Source organism: Carcharhinus amblyrhynchos, chromosome 32 (assembly GCF_965287045.1).
Source record: "Carcharhinus amblyrhynchos chromosome 32, sCarAmb.v2.hapA, whole genome shotgun sequence".
NCBI classification, from domain to species: Eukaryota; Metazoa; Chordata; class Chondrichthyes; order Carcharhiniformes; family Carcharhinidae; genus Carcharhinus; species Carcharhinus amblyrhynchos.
The window spans coordinates 19,965,123-19,985,689 of record NC_137355.1 but is presented as its reverse complement, the minus strand read 5'-3'; the positions used below and the strand labels follow the sequence as shown (position 1 = coordinate 19,985,689).

At 44.3% G+C, this 20,567-nt stretch overlaps 1 protein-coding gene across 1 annotated transcript in view; it reads left to right on the top strand.

Moving 5' to 3' along the window:
• The first annotated feature begins 11,131 nt into the window (after positions 1 to 11,131).
• LOC145360668 (stereocilin) overlaps positions 11,132 to 20,567 on the top strand; it is a 68,469-nt gene continuing 59,033 nt past the window's right edge. The window contains exons 1-3 of the mRNA XM_080216017.1: positions 11,132 to 11,198; positions 15,359 to 16,432; positions 19,832 to 19,856. Of these exons, the coding sequence (XP_080072143.1) occupies positions 11,132 to 11,198; positions 15,359 to 16,432; positions 19,832 to 19,856 (1,166 nt within the window). The remainder of the gene's footprint in view (positions 11,199 to 15,358; positions 16,433 to 19,831; positions 19,857 to 20,567) is intronic.

Sequence of the window (20,567 nt, the reverse complement as noted above, 5' to 3'; positions counted from 1 at the left end):
AATGCCTATCTGAGTGACCCCATCAATTTGCAAAGACTATTTTGGATTAGTTTCAGGAAAAGACATCAGTCTGGAAAATTCATTGTGTTCCTGCTTTAGACATGAGTGTTTCAATCCATGAGAGAAGTCTGGTGATCCGCAGGTGTGGAGATACCGGCGTTGGACTGGGATAAACACAGTAAGAAGACTCACAACACCAGGTTAAAATCCAACAGGTTTATTTGTTAGTAAAAATTTTGGTCGAAAGCTAGTGGTGTTTACTACCAAGTAAATCTGTTGGACTTTAACCTGGTGTTGTGAGACTTCTTACTGTGTTGACCATCAGGTGGCCATTACTCTTTTTTAAGTATAAAGTATTGACCGAAAGTTGAGAATATGCTGGAAGATGACAATGCAACAGCGTGTGAAGAGAATATTAAAGCATATGATGCCCTAGTGCCTTATGTCTGTGCTACTTATTTAATAAAGTGCCAAATTGTTTGCTATCTCAGTAAAGCAAGAGTACGACAGAACATGAAGGGTGTACAATGGTGGCAAGAGGATATGGGGGAATGGAATTGTAAGGATCATTGCAATCAATTTTTAATATTTTAGTTCATGAGATACGGGCATCGTTACATTTATTGCTCATCCTTTCAGAAGTCTGATATAGGAAGGGGGGGGGGGGGGGGAGGTAAACAAAGTAAAAAGTCTCACAACACCAGGTTAAAGTCTAACAGGTTTAATTGGTAGCAAAAGCCAGTGGTAGTGGCTTTAACCTGGTGTTGTGACACTTACTGTGCCAGTCCAACGCAGGCATCTCCACATCATAGGATGGGAATTCCAGGATTTGATTCAGTGACCATGGACAAATTAAATCAGAATGGTGTGGGGCTTGGAAAATAACTCGCAGATGATCTGATGGGGCACAGGGGATTGTTAACAGATTTCCCCTATTAGGCAAGTGGAGGATTGTTCAATAGGGAAGAAGCAGCAGGGGTTTGAAACCAACTCAGGCTGGCAGTCGAAGGACTGTGGAGCTTGACTGTACACTGTAGCAGTCAAGCAGTTCTTTATGCATATTGTATGTAAAATGTGATGGTGGTGGAAGATTGGCCTTGGTGTGATTGTTACAGTCATGTTCCCTTTCTAGCACTAGAGTTCACAAGTTTGGAAGGTCATGTCCAACAGGCCTCTTTGAATTGCTTCAGTGCATCTTGTCAATGGTACATGTTGCTGCCAGGGTGCACCAGTGGTGGAGGGGGTGAATGTTGAAGATGGTGGGAGGGTCACCAATCAAACAGGCTGCCGTCTCCTTTATGCTGCTGTGCTTCTTGACTGGATGAATGTAGTTCCAACAACTTGGGTGGACAGTATTCATTACGTTCCTGGCTGTGGAGATGGTTTGCAAACTTTGGGAAGTCAGGAGATGAGTTACTTGTTGCAGAGTTTCACCCTCTGACCTATAAGTTAATGAATAATAATGAACCTTATACTCCAAAACCAATCACAATGATGATCAATGCATTTGCTATTATCTAGAGTGAGACATGAGGCATTTGTGTTCTTTCCATTTGCCTTTTCCCAAGTCCATATTATCTCTGGGTCCGTGTACATAAAAGTTGCATGACGGAGTCTGGTTTACTGTCAGATCAACAATGATATTCTGAAAAATGTGGTCCATTTGCCATCTCTTGATAGCCTCCTCTTGACGACAATAGACAATGATGATTGAAAGAAATCTTCAATGTGAAGATATTCCTCTGAGATTTTATCCTCAAGTTTACTTTTTCTTTTGATAAAATCTTTGCAGACCTGAGAGTTCTTATGTGTTATTTCTGTGCCCAAATTATACAAAGTATTTGATGGAAAAAAAGCTGTCACAGCAATGCTCTCCAGCCCCTACAAATACTCAACTTACTTGGACAAAAGTCACTGATGCTTAGAAGATACCTCAAATGTGACGGAGTGTAAATATGATGGAGTACTTTAAATTAGATAATGTGGGTAGATGTTATCTCAAATACAAAGTAAATGCTATGCATTTGAATTGTTCCTGTTGGTTCATTGTGGAGTCCTGTTGTAGTAATGTAATAAATTGAAGTGATATCATAAGATAAGGAAACAAAGTGTTTATGGAAGAGGTTACAAACGCCAACTGAAGTGTCATGTCTCCAAATATACAACAGAAACTGGTGACGAGGACTACGGGCATGTGTATTAACGAGGAGAAGTTAGAAAAAGAAAACTTGAGTCCCTATGTTGTCCAAACATTAATCTCCTTCATAGTCTAGTACAACCCAATAAACTAAGCACTAAAGCATGCAAGCAAATTGTGTATATTTTTAAAGCATATTTTTCACCAAAATCCTTCTCAATTTCATGAAAAAAACAAAAGGGGAAAACTTGTGACAGTGTTTAAAAGACTTGCAGAATATGAGTTTTGAGACATTTGTTAATGATGCCATTCATGACAGAATTGTTTGTGTGCTCTATGCAGCGAAGCAGCATGCAAACATCTGCTCTTGCTTGGGATTTCCTGAGCGGCTGCTGTGAGCAACAACAGCTTTATTTGTCTTGTAGGAATTTGAGACCTTCCTACAAGAAAATGGTATTTAATACATTACTTACACAGTCAACCTGCCACTAATAGATTAACAGAGCACTTCGTCCAAATCACAAAACAAACTGAAGGCAACCAAGGAACAAGATTCTGTTATCAAATGCCTTTAAATTCTAGCCTGTGCACTTCAGCACCACACATTCCACAACCAAATTTCACCATCTACCATGGCGGGATTCGAAACCAGGCCTCCAGAACACTTGCTGAGTTTCTGGATTAATAGTCTAGCAATAATACCACTAAGCCATTGCCTCCCCTGTATATAAATGTGGAAGTGCTGTCATAAGATGTAGGGCAGAAAGCTAAGAGAAACAACAATCATGGAAGGGATCAGAATCACAAGTAAAAGACTGTTTGTTTATTTTTAACCAGTGTTTCCAAGTGTCATGTCTCCAAATACACAACAGTAGCAGCTTGTATCATGCATTTAAATTAGCTTTCCTTTTGAAAAGAAATGTAAATTGAATTTTAAATATCTTCACTGCTACTACTTGGTGATCATCATGGACCTTGTTTTTGTATTTTTTAAAGCTTGATTCTTTGAGTGATCTTTTGGCAGTACATGTAACTGACAGCTTGTCAGTGTATCATTGTCCAAAGCCATTTGATCTGGTCCATGTTAGTGAAAAGAATCCAGATCTTGTTTAGTTTCTTTCCTCTGAGCTGTAATCCAAAACGATTAAAGCTACAATGTGACACACGTGTGTGTTTCCCTTCCAGTTGAGCTGGTTTTTAAGATCCACACTTTCATAAAATCCCTGCAGTGCAGAAGGAGGCCATTTGGTCCATCAGGTTTGCACCAACCACAATCCCATTCAGGCCATATCCTCATGCATTTCACCCTAGCTAGTCCCCTTGACACTAAGGGGCAATTTAAGAAATAGGAGCAGGAGTAGGCCATCTAGCCCTTCGAGCCTGCCCCGCCATTCAATAAGATCATGGCTAATCTGTCGTGGCTCAGTTCCACATTCCCGCCCTCTCCCCATAACTTTAGCATGGCTAATCCACCTAACCCGTACATTCTTGGACTGTGGGAGCAAACTGGAGCATCCAGAGGAAACCCACGCAGACATAGAGAACATGCAGGCTCCACACAGATGGTGACCCAAGCTGGGAATTGAACCCAGGTCCCTGGTACTGTGAGGCAGTAGAGCTAAGCACTGTGCCACCGAGCTTTGCGTTCCAACCTGTCAGCAGCTGCAACAGAGAGACAAACTCATCCAATTGCATCTTCCCTCACTTTGTCTTTTGAGCACAACATTGAACTCAAAGGCTGTTGAATCCTGCTCTAAGACAACAGCATCTTCTTGGGCTTGGTGAGCCTGGAAACTTGGAGAAGGCCATTTGGCCCTTGGAGCCTGCTTCAGTATGATCATGACTGGTCCTCTATCTTTCCCTTATTCCTGCTTCCACCCTATCCCAATAATGTCATTAAAACCTTAAATGTATCTATCTCTTGCTTCTGGCACTGCTTAACTGGATGGCACATACGGTGCACATCTGTGAGTTAAACTGTCTGTCTTGCTGTTACACTTTTTTTGCTTGTTTTTTGGTGTTCCAGTCGGTACTTCTCTGATCATACAATGCAGAAGGAGGCCATTTAGCCCATCAAGCCTGCACTGACAGCAATCCCACCCAGGCCCTCTCTCTATAACCCCACATATTTACCCTGTTAGTCCCTCTGACACTAAAGGCAATTTAGCAAAGCCAATCGCCTAACCAGCACATATTTGGACTGTGGGAGGAAACTGGAGCACCTGGAGGAAACCCACACAGACACGGGGAGAATGTGCAGACTCCACACAGACAGTGATCCAAGCCGGGAATCAAACCTGGGTCCCTGGTGTTTTGAGGCAGCTGTGCCAACCCCTGTGCTATCTGATGTTACCTTCTAAACTCTCAATAACCTACACCATCCTGCTCTCTATACAACCTATCCCTGCAGGGCTCCAAATCTTTGGAGATCCTTAACCCTTCATCAGTCTTGAGTTCTTTGACCTGTAGCATTTACACCCATGCTTTGTCTCTATGTCCCACCCATTACACCTATAATTGCCTTTGCCTTCTAGTCTACTCTCTTTAATCTTGATGCTCAACAGATTCAGACTTGGCTCTTTAAAGAGAGGTTTCTCAGTAAGAAAAATAAAACCTTTGATTTGAAACCTGACAGATAATAGAGCGTAGATTCAGTTTTTCGCATCTCCTAGTAGAATAACTACAAATCTACAACAGCCATAAACTTATCAAACAATTTGATATTGTAAAAATGATGGGCACGTGCAGAAGTTGTCAGCAAAGAACTAGGTTAGATGTCATGATCTTTTTGCACCATCTTTTTCACAGAGGGTGCAGCCTCCTAGTAAACACCTAAAACAGAGCTGGGTGAGTTTAATCAGTGGACAAAATGTGGGTGAGATGTGGGAAGATGAACATCATTCCTAAGACTTGTTTTCAGTTTGAGTTATGAGAGGCTGGATAGACTGGGACTTTTTTCCCTGGAGTGTAGAAAGCTGAGGGGTGATCTTATAGGGGTCTATAGCATAATGAGGGGCATAGATCAACTAGATAGTCAATATCTTTTCCCAAAGATAGGGTAGTCTAAAACTAGAAGGCATAGGTTTGTGGCGAGGGGGAACAGATATGACAGGGTCCAGAGGGGCAATCTTTTTCCACAGAGGACGGTGTGTGTCTGGAACGATCTGCCAGAGGTAGTAGTAGAGGCGGGTACAATTTTGTCTTTTAAAAAGCATTTAGACAGTTATGTGGGTAAGATGGGTATAGAGGGATATGGGCAGTTGGGACTGGCCTAGTGTTTTAAGAAAAAGAGCGGCATAGACAAGTTGGGCTGAAGTGCCTGTTTCCATGCTGTAAAACTTCTATGACTCGATGATCTCTCAGATGAGTTGGAAAGGAATTTCCCCACATCCATCCCCCTTTTTTTTGTTGCTTCTCCCTGGGCATAAAATGGTTGGTGGGAGGAAGGTTTGCTTTTTTGCAACATGACTGTATAGAACAGACAGATGGATCAGCTGATCTCTTCCTGTATGTCACTTGTATGTTTAATTAACTTCACTTTTACCGCTGCTATCATACAATAAGTCTCACAACACCAGGTTAAAGTCCAACAGGTTTATTTGGTAGTAAAGGGCACTAGCTTTCGGAATGCTGTTCCTTTGTCGGGTGAGTGGAGAGTTCTGATCACAAACAGGGCAATATGCCAAACTGTGATACAACCAGAAAGAATGCTTTCTATGGTGCATCTGTAAAAGTTGGTGAGAGTCGTAACGGACATGCCAAATTTCCTTAGCCTTCTGAGAGAGTAGAGGCATTGGTGGGCTTTCTTAACTATAGTGTTGGCATGGTGAGGGGAACCAGGACAGGTTGGCTAGCCCTTTTGAAGGAGTGCAAACTTTCTGATAAACTCTGCTTTTAAGAAAGCAAGGTAGGTCGCCATAGCAACTTTACTGGCTTTCATCGAACTGGGTAATGAATAAAGGTTTTAGATTCCTCATCTGTTGTTTCAGGAGCCAGTCAGCCTTGTACATTGACTAGTCCCTGTTGCATTATTTATATGGGGATAAGTACACTGCATTGTGCGTGGTACTTAGTCCAGGATTATGAAGGAACTGAGTCTGAAGGATCTCTGCTTGCCATACTCTCAGATCGAGAACTAGTGGAACAAATTAACGCAATATCTGAATGAAGATTTTTTTTTTTACAAACAGAACAATACACTGATTAAGCTGCCTTTCTGCCTAATGAATTTCTGCATGTTTAGCCCAGAACTTTTAATTTTAGTTCCTTTTACAAGCCAAACGTATTCACTTCTAACTGTCGAGGAACTCCACTGAAGATGGAATTGAAGTGAAGAATGAGATCCAAAGTGTAGAGAGTACCAGCCGGAGAGAGAGAAGACTGGGTAATGTACTACTCTGATGGTTTGGAACCAGAGGCTTTCTCCATATTTTCTGTTTGAAGGAAGTGATGATGCATATTTTGTGCTGTAAACTGGTAGATTGTGGGAGGAAGGCAAGACTGGGTAGGCGAGGAACTCCACAGTTTTGAGATGTTTGGGTAAGGTATGTTAGACTTGGATAGGGAGCATTGAGCTCCAATTGTCAATACAATTTATTCCAGTGATATTTGGTCGCCTTGCTGCCATCATCACGTGTGGTGTGCCTCAGAGTTTGGATTTTAGTCATTTTCAAGTGGGGAGGCAGTGGCAAAGTGGTATCAGCATTAACTGAGTAATCCAGAGCAAGATCTTGGGACCTGGGTTCGAATCCCAACATGGCAGATTGTGAAACTTGAATTCAAATTCTGAATTTAAAAGTCTAGTGATGAAACCATTGTCAGAAAAACCCATCTGGTTTGCTCATGCCTTTTAGGGAAGGGAATCTGTCCTAAAGGGCATTAGTCCTTACCTGGTCTGGCCTACATGTGACTCCAGAGCCACAGCAAACTCAAATGCTCTGAAATGGAGCTAGGGATGGGCAATAAATGCTGGCCTGGCCAATGGCATCCACATCCCATGAATGAATAAAAAGAAAATGGAAACAAAAGTCATCCAATAATCTCCTTGCTGAGTCGGTTGCAAATTAAGCTTGGATTCGAGGCAGTTGGTCACACCCGATCACTATCCACTGACCTCCTGCTATGTTCTAATGAGTAGATGTTTAACAAGATAGGTGTGCTTAACTTTGATACATAACCTGGTTGAAAACCTCAGCGATGCACATAGAGCAATTGATGCCTGACAAAAGAGCCTTGCCCAGGGTACCAGAGGATAACCCAGTGAGGGGACAGCACCTCCAGGGGTGCAGAAGGGAAACTTTGGAAAAGAAAAGAGAACAAAAGCAGACTTCAGCTTAAACATTGGTGGAAGTGATTGCGTGTTATTGCACACGTATGTGTGAAATCTGACCTCAGTGTGAGACGGACAGTGATAGCCTCTCAATCAGGTCTTTGTCAGAGCTATCAGAGATGTTGTAGGACATAGATTTTATTATTAATAGGATTGTCTTGCTTGAAAGCAGGAAGAGAGGCTGTAAGTTCATCCAACCTAATTAAAGGGATAGGGAAATAATACCAAGCCTTGGTAATGGCGAATGTTCAGGGGGTTAAAATTGCAGTCTGCAATCTCAAATAAACTTTCTCGCCTGTACGTAATTCTCTGCCAATTGGACAAAATCTTTATTTTAAACTGATTTGCTAAAAGGGTGATCAAGGCAGAAGGCCTCTCCTTGTTTAAAAGTTAGCTGGATGTCAAACTCAAATGCTGGAACTTGCAGGGTTAGGGACTGACTGTTGGACAGTGGGGTTAGACTGTGGGCACACAGATATGATGGGCTAAGAGGCTCAGTGGCACAGTGGTTAGCACTGCTGCCTCACAGCATCAGGGACCCGGGTTCAATTCCCAGCTTGGGTCACTGTGCGGAGTCTGCATGTTCTCCCCGTGTCTGCGTGGGTTTTCTCCAGGTGCTTCAGTTTCACCCCACGGTCCAAAAAATGTGCTGGTTAGGTGCATTGGCCACGCTAAATTCTCCCGAGCAGGTGCCAGAGTGTGGTGACTAGGGGATTTTCACAGTAACTTCATTGCAGTGTTGAAGTAAGCCTACTTGTGACTAATAAATAAACTTTACTTGAAACCTTCTATGATTCTAAAATAACAGATGGAATAATTTTATACAACAATTTCAGTGCAAACGTGACACTATAAAATTCTGTGGTTGAAATGAGGGGATAGTTTTTTGATATCTTGGTGGCTTTTAAATCATAAACTCCAATAAATGTACGTTGCAGTGCTCTTTCTGAACTATTTTGTGTGGTTTTGGAAAGCATGTTTGAAAATAGATAGAACACTGGTTAAACCAAAACACTGCGGATACCGGAATCTGAAACAAAAACAGAAAATGCTGGAAAATCTCAGCAGGTCTGACAGCCCCTGTGGAGAGAGAATAGAGGCAATGATTTGAGTCTGGATGACCCTTCATCAAAATGAGGATTACAGCACTGTGGGTGGTCCCCTGCCAGCCCACTCCCCACCCCCTTAAAGGTGTAACATGTAGAATGTAACTTTAGCGTATTTAAATTATTGACTGCAGACTTCTAAATTACAATTTACATTTAGCAAGCAGATTTAGCATGTCATGGATTTGAACATACAAATCATGAGCAGACTGGGAATGGAGGGATACAAACGAATGGTCTAGTTGGACCAATGAGTGGCACAGGCTTGGAGGGCCGAAGGGCCTGTTTCCTGTGCTGTCCTGCTCTTTATTCTTTGAGTTGGCCCCTCGAGCCTGCTCTCCCATTCAGTAAAATCTGATTGTAACCTCAACCCCACATTCTTGCCGACCCTCCAATAACCTTTCGCCCACTTTGTTCATCAAGAATCTATCTCACTCTGCCTTAAAAAAAAATTTGAAGACTTTGCTTCCACCGCCTTCTTATTATGTTCCTGGGACATGGGTGTCACTGGCTGGGCCGGCATTTATCGACCATCCCTAGTTGTTCGAGGGCAGTTGAGAGTCAACCACATTGCTGTGGCCCTGGAGTCACGTGTGGGCCAGACCGGGTAAGGACGGCAAATTTCCTTCCCTAAAGGAACCAGGTGGGTTCTCCGACAATCAACAATGATTTTGTGGTCATCAGTAGATTTTTAATTCCAGATTTTTTTTTATTAAATTCAAATTCAAATCCCTCAGTGTACCCAAATAGGCTTTGGAGTGTGGCGACTAGGGGAATTTCACAGTAACTTCATTACAGTGTTAATGTAAGCCTGCTTGTGACTAATAAATAAACTTTAACTTTTTTCTACCATCTGCCATGGCAGGATTCAAACCTGAGTTCCCAGAACGCTAGCTGAGTTTTTGGATTAATAGCCTAGCGATAATGCCACTGGGCCATTGTCTCCCCAAGAAAGAAGCAAGATGTGTGTTTGTAGGCATTTTGTGTTACTGGTAACTCTTACCCAACTATCTTATTAACCCTGTATAAGTACTTGTCTCTATTTCTCACTCAGTTTCTCATTCACCCTCAGCTGAGCTTCACAACTGTTTCTTTATTCTTGTCTCTGGCTGTCATCCCATTCATTCTTCCTTCCATGGCCTGAGGTCTTATCATTGACAGTCCGCTGTTCACCTAGTTAATCCAGCATGCACCATCTATCCCTCCAGCTTTGATTAATGTGTACACCTTCCCCAGGTGAGTAAACTATCTCTTGTGGTATAAAGTCTGACAGATCATTGAGGTAAAAACAGACAATGCTGGAAATATTCAGCAGGTTAGGCAGCATCAGTGGAGAGAGGAACAGTCTGCAGAAGGGAAAAGCAGTTTGGATAGTGTGCTTACTTCGCTGCTTTACTGGTGTTCCATTTCAATGTATACAAGACCAGTTCAGACCAGCATACATGTTTCCCCATTTTACTGTGTTTTTCCTTCAGGACTTGGTGACATTTTGTCTGAATTCAAATATTGAAATCCAAGGTCCAATTTCACTTTGTAGCGAATTAGCAAGCTGACTTTTATACAAGTCATGAGTGTGATGGAATACTCCCCACTTGTCTGGATGGGTGCAGCTCCAACAACACTCGAAGCTCAGCACCATCCAGGACAAAGCAGCCTGTTTGATACCACATCCACAAACATTCAATCCCTCCACCACCAACGCTCAGTAGCAGCAGTGTTACTACCTACAAGATGCACCAAAGTTCCTCAAACAACATCTTTCAAACCCACAACCACTTCCATCCAGAAGGACAAGGGTAGCAGACACATGGGAACATCACCACTTGCAAGTTCCCCTCCAAGTCACTCACCATCCTGACTTGGAAATATATCGCCATTCCTTCGCAGTTGCTGAGTCAAAATCCTGGAATTCCCTCCAACATGGACAGCAGCGATTCAAGAAGGCAGCTCACTACCACCTTGTCAAGGGGCAACTAGGGATGGGCAATAAATGCTGGCCCAGCCAGCGACACCCATGTCCCACAACTGAATAAATTTTGAATAAAGGCTCTGTGTGTATCCGAGATTATGGGTCAAATTTTCCCATCTTGCCCGGGAATCGAAGCGAGTGAGGGCTGGACCATGGAAAGGTCTGTTGACCTTGGGTGGGATTTTCTGCCTTTGGGATGAGTGCCCCTGGAAAATATCAGTTGTACACTATCAGCTGGGCTTTCTACATCATTAACTTCATCCTGGTTGCTGAGGCCAATGACTTTCTTTCCCCTCCGAAGTTCGGAATCTCCAGTGACCCCCTTCCTGTCAGATTGGAGTGTGAGGTGAGTTGGCACATTGCTTTACATCCCTCCTGATTTTTACTGAGGCTGACAGGGGGGACAGAGAGAGAAATGGAAAACAGGTTGCCAGCTCACTACCAGCCAATTTACACCAGCCCAGAGTCACCATCTGCCTCAATGTCTCGAATGATTCCTTCGACCAACTTGTCCACAATTCCCTGTTTCTGTCTTGTCTCCTTTTTCAATGTAACCACCACAAGAAGCTCACTCATCCCAGCCTATGGGAATGGAGCAAAAATATGTGAGCAAGAGGTTCACTCACCACGGCTCCCTTTTCTTTGGCCAAGAGTTGGGTAAGTCTGCTAAATGGCAATTAACTCCAAATAAAGTCACTCATTTGTGTTATTTCAGCTGTGCAAGTTGAGACGTGAACTGATACATTGGAAGTATAGTGATGCAGCCAAGCAGCTCACTGTGCACGTGTCTAGAATGTCAACCCTGTATCATAATGTGATCATATCATCTGTGCAGTTGCAGATTGGGATGTCACCACTGAAACATCAGCATTCGAGCTGGGGTGACTTGAGACGTGTGGTGTAACAGCCAGAAGTGTCCCCATTCACAGTAACAATGGCAGCCACATTTCTCCTGATGGTCACCTTCGCGTTACTGCTTACACCACACGGTACAGGTAAGATTTGAATTTCAAATACAAAAGTAGGGATGTTATCCTTCAGTTGTACTAGGCATTGGTGAGACCACACCTGCAATAATGTGTCGGGTCTCCTTATTTAAGTAAAGATGTGAATGCATTGGAAGTCGTTCAGAGAAGGTTTAGCAGACTAATACCTCGAATGTTTGGGTTGTCCTATGAGGGAAGATTGGAGATCCTTTCCTGGATGAAAGGTTTATATCCACTAGAGTAAGAGGCAACTTGATTGAAACCTACAAGACCTGAGGGATCTTCACAGCGTGTATGCGGAGAGAATGTTTCTTCTTGCTATATAATCTAGGTATGGAGTTGTCAGCGTTGGACTAGGAAAAGCACAGCAAGTAGTCTCACAACACCAGGTTAAACCAACAGGTTTATTTGGTAGCACGAGCTTTCGGAGAAACGCTATGAAAACTCGTGCTATCCAATAAACCTGTTGGACTTTAACCTGGAGTGACACTACCTACCATAGAATCTAGAAGTAAGTGTCACTGTTTAAAAGTAAGTGGTCGCCCATTTAAAATGGACATTAAGCAAAATATTTTTTGAGTGTTGTCAGTCTTTGTTTTTTCAGGAAAAGAGTTCCAATGGAAGTAGAGTCTATAATATTTTAAAAAGCAAAAGTGGAGAGCATATGAATCACATTAATGTTAAATGCAAGAGTATTCAAAACCCGGAAAGGGTAATTTAGAGTATTGGTTCAGAGTGGCATTTTTTTATATATTCTGTGAGGAGCGATGTACAACCCAGATCCACATCAACTTCCTTACCTCTCCACTTTGAAGTTATCACTTCTATACCCACAGGCTAATTTGCACCTCATCATTTCTCCAGCCGTCTGCCTCTAATCAGCTCCCTGTGTTAACTTTGTTTTTTTAATCTTAATTTTCTCCACTTATTAACAATAGATTTTTGGTAAGCGAGGGGGGTGATTGGTTATCGGGGTATAGACAGGATGCGGATTTAAGGTTACTATCAGATCAGTCATGATCTTATTAAATGGCAGAGCAGGCCTGAGGGGCTGAATGGCCTGCTCCTGCCCCTTTCTCATGTGTTCATGCATTCAAATACTTCATCAGGCTTCCATATGAAATTTTGAGTGTAACGTTGGCCTGGAGATTTATTGCTGAACCAGCATGGTACAGGGCCATGAGACTTGGAGTGACAGATGTTGAGTTGACAGATGTTGTCAGTGCCAAGTTAGTAGCACACAACTGGCAACAATAAAAAGTAAATTGGAGCCTGCATTTCTATAGCACCCCTCACCATCTCTGGACATCCCAGTGTCTCCTACATTACAACAGTGACTTCACTGCAAAAGTATTTAATTGGCTGTAAGGTACTTTGTCAAATTGGGCACTATATAAATGCAAGTGTTTTCTTTCTAACCATTGAAACCTTTTTCAACAGAAATGACTGTTACAATATAGGACTCATAGAGGTGAATTTGCAGACAGCAGACAGGGGCAGCATGGTGACACAGTGGTCAGCACTGCTGCCTCGCAGTGCCAGGGGCCTGACTTCAATTCCAGCCTCAAATGACTGTCTGTGTGGAGTCTGCATGTCCTCCCTGTGTCTGCGTGAGTCTCCTCCGGGTTCTCCGGTTTCCTCCCACACTCCAAAGACGTGCGGGTCGGGTGGATTGGTCGTGCTAAATTGCCCCTTAGTCTCAGTGGTCTAAGAGGGTAATTGCGTGGGTTATAGGGATAAGGCCTGGGTGGGATTGCAGTTGCTGCAGACTTGTTGGGCCAAATGGCCTCCTCCTGCATTGTAAGGATTCTATGATAATGTGTTTTAGTGATGCAGGCAGCGGGATTAAAAAGACAACCCTAGGACCCAGGGGAGAATCCCCTCCTAGTCTTTTCCCCAAACATTAGAGCTTTTAATGGCAGTGTGCTGTGGGAACAAGAACAAAAGAACAAAGAAAATTCCAGCACAGGAACAGGCCCTTTGGCCCTCCAAGCCTGTACCCTCCATGCTACCTGACTGAGCTAAAACCTCCACCCTTCTGGGGACTATATTCCTCTATTCCCATTCTATTCATGTACTTGTCAAGACACCTCTTAAAAGTCACTATTGTATCTGCTTCCAATATCCCCCTCGGCAGCGAGTTCCAGGCACCCTCCACCCTCTGTGTAAAAAAAACTTGCCTCATAATTCTCCTTTAACCCTTGCCCCTCGCACCTTAAACCTGTGCCCCCTAGTAATTCACTCTTCCACCCTGGGAAAAAGTTTCTGACTATCCACTCTGTCCGTGCCTCTCATAATCTTGTAGATTTCTATCAGGTCTCCCCTCAACCTCTGTCACAGTGAGAACAAACCAAGTTTCTCCAGCCTCTCCTCACAGCTAATACCCGCCATGCCAGGCGACATCCTGGGAAATCTTTTCTGTACCCTTTTCCAAAGTCTCCACATCCTTCTGGTAGTGTGGTGACCGGAATTGAAGACTATATTCTAAGTGTGGCCTAACTAAGGTTCCATAAAGCTGCAACACAGCTTCCCAATTTTTAAACTCAATGCCCCGGCTGATGAAGACAAGCATGCTGTATGTTTTAGAACCACAGAACGTTACAGCACAGAAATGGGCCATTTGGCCCTTCTTGTCTGTGCTGAACCATTTCTCTGCCTAGTTCCACTGACCTGCACCTGGACCATATCCCCCCCACACCCCTCTCATCCATGTACCTGTCCAAGTTTTTCTTAAATGTTAAAAGTGAACCTGCTTTCACCACTTCATCTAGCAGCTCATTCCACACTCCCACCACTCTCTGCGTGAAAAAGCTCCCCCCCCCCCCAATATTCCCTTTAAACTTTTCTCCTTTCACCCTTAACCCACGTCCTCTAGTTTCTTTTCTCCCCTAGCCTCAGTGGAAAAAGCCTGCTTGCGTTCACTCTATCTATACCCATCATCATTTTATACATCTTTATCAAATCTCCCCTCATTCTTCTACGCCCCAGGAAATAAAGTCCTAACCTATTTAATCCTTCTCTGTAACTCAGTTTCTCAAGTCCCAGCAATATCCTTGTAAACCTTCTCTGCACTCTTTCAAATTTATTAATATCCTTCCTGTAATTGGGTGACCAAAACTGCAGACAATACTCTAAATTCAGCCTCACCAATGTCTTATACAACCTCACCATAACATTCCGACTCTTTTACTCAATACTTTGATTTATAAAGGCCAATGTACCAAAAGCACTCTTTACAACCCTATCTACCTGTGATGTCACTTTCAGGGAATTATGTATCTGTATTCCCAGATCCCTCTGTTCTACTGCACTCCTCAGTGTCCTACCATTCACCTTGTATGTTCTACCTTGGTTTGTCCTTCCAAAATGTAGTTCCTCACAATTGCCTGCATTAAACGTCTTGACCACCTTCTCCACCAGAGTTGCCACTTTCAGTGATGGCAGTGCGCTGTGGGGCGGGGGTGTTGGCAGTGCACTGGGTGCGGTATGTTGAGTGGGTGATGGTGTGGGTGTTGGGCTGTGATGTCTCTCACGGTCAGATTGGTTATTGCTGATGTTTGTAAGCAGAGTCAGGGGGCTTATTGAACGGTAGACAGCATGTTTGGAACTCTAACTGAGCTCGAATCACAAAGGGATGGCTGGGAAAGCTGGAGTGAGGAGAACATAATCTCAATGTGGAGGATTGCATGTTCTGTGAACAGTGGGGCTCTTTGTCAAATGAAGGATGGACAAATAAAGAATGAAAGCAATGTTACTGTGTTTTGGATGACAACACACACTCTCGTCTCTTGCTAAATGCTCGATGCTGAATATTAAACTTGAATCTTACAGGTAACAAGATTGACCTATACCTGGAAGTGTTAAAAGATGTCGCACACCTAATGGGAGCCGGTGCTACAGAAGGAAGAGGGGAACCGGCTGCTGTGGATGTAAGATCAGGAACCAAGGGTTCTCAGAGTATCCGTTCCGTCATCTCCAGCCTGGTGGGAGGACTTCAAACTTTGAGCGCTTTACCACAGAGAAGTCTGCCCTCCTTCCTCACCAAGCGTAAGCTCGACAATAAGAGATTGTCTGCCTTTCTGTACAACATCTCATTGTATTTACAGAACAACGACCCCCAGGAGCTGGCAGATGAAAGTTTAACGTTGAGTGTTCTCGACCCAGGAGGGGTGGAAGTTGACCCCCCACCCAGGGCCACAGTGGGACTGAAGGGTCTCTTTGTGTCTCTGAGGGCCAGCAGGAACCTGGACAGCCTAATTCAACTTTCACAAAGAATCTTGGACTTCTTCACTGAGCAGCAACTTTTTAGTTGGTTTTGGCAGAAGCAGAACTGGGATGCCATTGTTGGTCTGGTTGAGATGGTCTTCCAGGCATTATTGAGTGGGACGTATGAACAAGCCAGTGCTGGCATTCAGGAATTAATCTGTTCACTCATGGAGCAGAGTGATTGTACCATTAATATAGATTGGCTGGAAGGTCTGGCCAAGCTGTTTAACCTCAGAAACTGGAAGTCCGCGGTGAATTTCCAGCCCCCCGGCCCACCACCGCGGACTGAGAGGTTCCGGCCGTGGAATAGATCTCCAGAATCCGAGAGTCATCGCAATCCTACCCCGCAGAGTCCGAACTCTGGGAAAAGAACCAGCGCGATGCAGAGCTTGCTTCAGATTCTTTCCAAACCTGGTGTCAGGAGAAGTGGATCAGCAAATCGATCCCAAACCACCTGGGACGAAGAAATCCTGTGGGACGGCCTGGAAGAACTCAAGCAGAATATTTTGCAAAAGGTCGGGACGTCCGTCTTCACCAACTTTAAGCGGAAAGTGTCCCGAATGACGGGCACGCTGGCAAATGAAGTAACATCTGTAATTGGAATCCCTCAGGTAGATGGCAATGGGAAATGTGCTGTGGGTAAGTGATCTCTCAGCAGATGTTACCCTATTGTAGAACACACATTTTCTCACTCTTCCCAAACCCCCCTCTGTTCTTTTATCCAATTCCCTCTTTTGAACAGTCCCCTGTGACAAAATATATCTCTCTTCTGAAAAACATTTTGTCTAATTTTCTCTTTCATGTTTCTTGGAACAGAAGGATCTGCTCCTTTCGTGACCTTTGGATTTTCACAGTAACTTCATTGCAGTGTTAATGTAAGCCTACTTGTGACTAATAAATAGACTTTAATTATTTTCTGAAATGTTTTAGGGGTAGGTTAGAAGGTTAGGGGGCATGGAGTTGGGGGTAAGGTGTTAGCGTGGATAGAGGATTGGTTGTCTAATAGGATGATGTGGGTATGCCGGCGTTGGACTGGCGTAAACACAGTAAAAAGTCTGACAACACCAGGTTTTAGTCCAACCTATTTATTTGATAATATACTCACAAGCTTTCGGGTTAGTCCCTTCGTCAGGTGAATGGAGAGTTCTGGCCTCAGACAGAGCATATAAAGCACAGACAGTTTAGAGATTACTGATTAGAATGCGAATCCTTACACCTAACCTGTCTTGAACAGCAGGTTAGGTGTAAGGATTCGCATTCTAATCAGTAATCTCTAAACTGTCTGTGCTTTATATGCTCTGTCTGAGGCCAGAACTCTCCATTCACCTGACGAAGAGGCAGTCCCCTCGAAAGCTTGTGAGTATATTATCAAATAAATAGGTTGGACTAAAACCTGGTGTTGTCAGACTTTTTACTGTCTAATAGGAGGCAGAGAGTTGGCATCAATGGGTGCTATTCTGATTGGCGGTTGGTAACTAGTGGAGTGCCCCAGGGGTCGGTGCTGGGGCCTCAGCTATTTACCATTTATATAGATGATCTGGAGGAGGGAGCTGAGTGTAGGGTGTCGAAATTTGCTGATGACACCAAGATAAGTGGAAAAGCAAATTGCGTGGAGGGTGTGGAGAGTCTGCAGAGGGATCTGGATAGGCTGAGCAAGTGGGCGAGGACCTGGCAGATGGAGTATAATGTTAGCAGGTGTGAGGTTATCCACTTTGGCAGGAATAATAGCAGGAGGGATTACTATTTAAAGGACGAAAAGCTGCAGCATGCTACGGTGCAGAGGGACCTGGGGGTCCTTGTGCATGAGTTGCAAAAACCCAGTCTGCAGGTGCAGCAGGTGGTCAGAAAGGCGAATGGGATGCTGGCCTTCATAGCGAGGGGGATTGAATATAAAAGTAGGGAGGTCTTGCTGCAGCTGTATAGGGCATTGGTGAGGCCGCAGCTGGAGTACTGTGTGCAGTTTTGGTCACTGCACTTACGCAAGAATATTTTGGCCTTGGAGGGGTTTACTAGACTGATACCGGAGATGAGGGGGTTGAACTATGAAGAGAGGCTAAATAGATGGTCTGTACTCGTTGGAGTTTAGAAGGATGAGGGGAGATCTTATAGACACGTATAAGATGATGAATGGGATGGATAGGGTAGAGGTCGAGAGATTCTTCCCACTCAGAAAGGACAGCAGGACTAGGGGGCACAGCCTCAAGATAAGGGGGGTGCAGTTTAGAACGGAGTTGAGGAGGAACTTCTTCACTCAAAGGGTGGTGAATCTCTGGAATTCTCTGCCCGTTGAAGTGGTGGAGGCTGCCTCGCTAAATATATTTAAGACGCGGGTTGATGGGTTTTTGATAAGAGAGGGGATTAAGGGTTATGGGGAGAAAGCGGGAAAGTGGAACTGATCCACTTCAGATCAGCCATGATCTTATTGAATGGCGGGGCAGGCTCGAGGGGTTAGATGGCCTACTCCTGCTCCTATTTCTTAGGCTCTTATGCCGCTGGCACCCAGGCAGCCCCCACACATGTGATAATGAAAATCCGCTTTTGTGATATTAGTCCAGTGATAAATATTGGTCCTGAGTATCTGAGAACCCCCCTGCTTTTCAAAATTGTGCCTCAGAATCATTTGCGTCGATCGAGAGGTTGGCTGATCTCAGTTTCATGCCTCGTTCAAAAGCCAGCAGTGCAGCACCCCCTCAGTACTGCACTGAGAGTGGTAGACTGATCCTTAGAGTTATAGAATCCCTCCAGTGCAGAAAGAGGCCATTCAGCCCATTGAGCCTCCACCAACAACAATCCCATCCAGGCCCTATTTACCCTAGCTAGTCCCCCTATCACTAAGGGGCAATTTAGCACGGCCAATTCACCTAACCTGCATATCTTTAGAGTGTGGGAGGGAACCCACGCAGACATGGGGAGAAGTATAAACTCCAGACAGTGATCCAAGCTGGGAATTGAACCCGGGTCCCTGGGCACTGTGAGGCAGCAGTGTTGTGTCACCCTGCTGTCCTATTATGAGCAAATTAAAAAAAAAATTAATTTACAGGATGTGGGCTAGTCCAGCATTTGTTGCCCATCCCTAGTTGCTCTTGAGAAGGTGGTGGTGAGTTATCACCTTGAACTGTTGCAGTCCGTGTGGTGTTCCAGGACTTTTTCCCAGCGACAGAGAAGGAATGATGATATATTTCCAAGTCAGGATGGCATGTGACTTGAAGGGAGATGGTGGTGTTCCCATGTGTCTGCCATCCTTCTCCTTTTAGATGGTGGCAGTCGTGAGTTTGGAAGATGATCTCTTAAAGAACCTGGGCAAATTGCTGCATCCTATAGTCGGTACAAACAGCTGCCTCTACAACCGTGGTGGAGGGAGTGAATGTTTGTGGTCATTTTGAATTTGTGCTGCCTTTCTACTGAGGGGCATCGATCAGCTAGATAGTCAACATCTGTTCCCAAAGGTAGGGGAGTCTAAAACGAGGGGGCGTGGGTTTAAGATGCGAGGGGAGAGATGAAAAATGTCCAGAGAGGCAACGTTTTCACTCAGAGGGCGGTGAGCATCTGGAATGAGCTGCCTGAGGTAGTAGTAGAGACGGGTACAACTTTGCCTTTTTAAAAGTGTTGAGGCAGTTACGTGGATAAGGTGGGTATAAAGGGATATGGGTCAAATGTGGACAATTGAGTGATAAGTGACATGGACAAGTTGGGCCGAAGGGCCTGTTTCCATGCTGTAAACCTCATTTATGACTGTATGGAATCTCCAATTTTTAATAACCCACCTTCCCTTTGTCTTGTAAAAATAAAGATCCATTTTTTTTTGATTGTGGCTTCACAATTAGAATTTCTCATTCTCTGTAACATTTAAGTGAGCCTTGCTCCCCTCCCCCCAACCCAAACCCCACCCCCCCCCCCCGCGTCCCCCCCACCCCTTGCCTGACACACTTCCTGTCTGTATGTAAAATTTCGAATGGCTCTAACCACCGCATGTTTCAATATTTTGTGATGAGGGAAAGCTTTGTGGATAAAACTTCAATTGTCTCTTCTTTCTTACAGGAGATCTGAGGCAGCTTCTTTTGTGGTAAGTTCACCGCTGGTGTGTGGACCTTGGCTTTTACAGTAAGATCACCAGGTTGACCCGAAAGCCCTCCAGCCTCCCCTGGAACACTGCTCACAATCCCGTAAACCCACAGCAGCTTTGAAGACTTGCTGGAAATGGCCCATTAAAATGTGGTTCCAAAACATGCCACTCACTGAAATGAGAAACACAACATTACAAATCACCAGCACCATTGGCAGCCCGGTGGCACAGTGGGTTAGCACTGCTGCCTCACATCGCCAGGGACTCGGGTTCGATTCCGGGCTTGTGTCACTGTCTGTGTGGAGTTTGCATGTTCTCCCCATGTCTGCATGGGTTTCCTCCAGGTGCTCCGGTTTCCTCCCACAGTCCAAAGATGTGTGGTTTGGTGGATTGGCCATGCTAAATTGTCTATTAGTGACAGGGGGATTAGTAGGGTAAATACATGGGATTACAGGGATAGGGCCTGAGTGGGATTGTTGTCCATGCAGGCTCAGTGGGCCGAGTGGCCACCTCCTGCACCAGTAGGGATTGTATGATCACATTCTTAAATCTAGGCCTGATAGGCTAAAGGACTATAGCTCCATTATTGGTAATTATTAACCTCACACTATAGGCTCTTACAGTCTGGGATTCTACCTGTAACCATTCAGCATCATTAGAAACCTCCTTAAAATCTCTCTCCCTTCCCCATCCCATTTCCTGGCTGCTGAG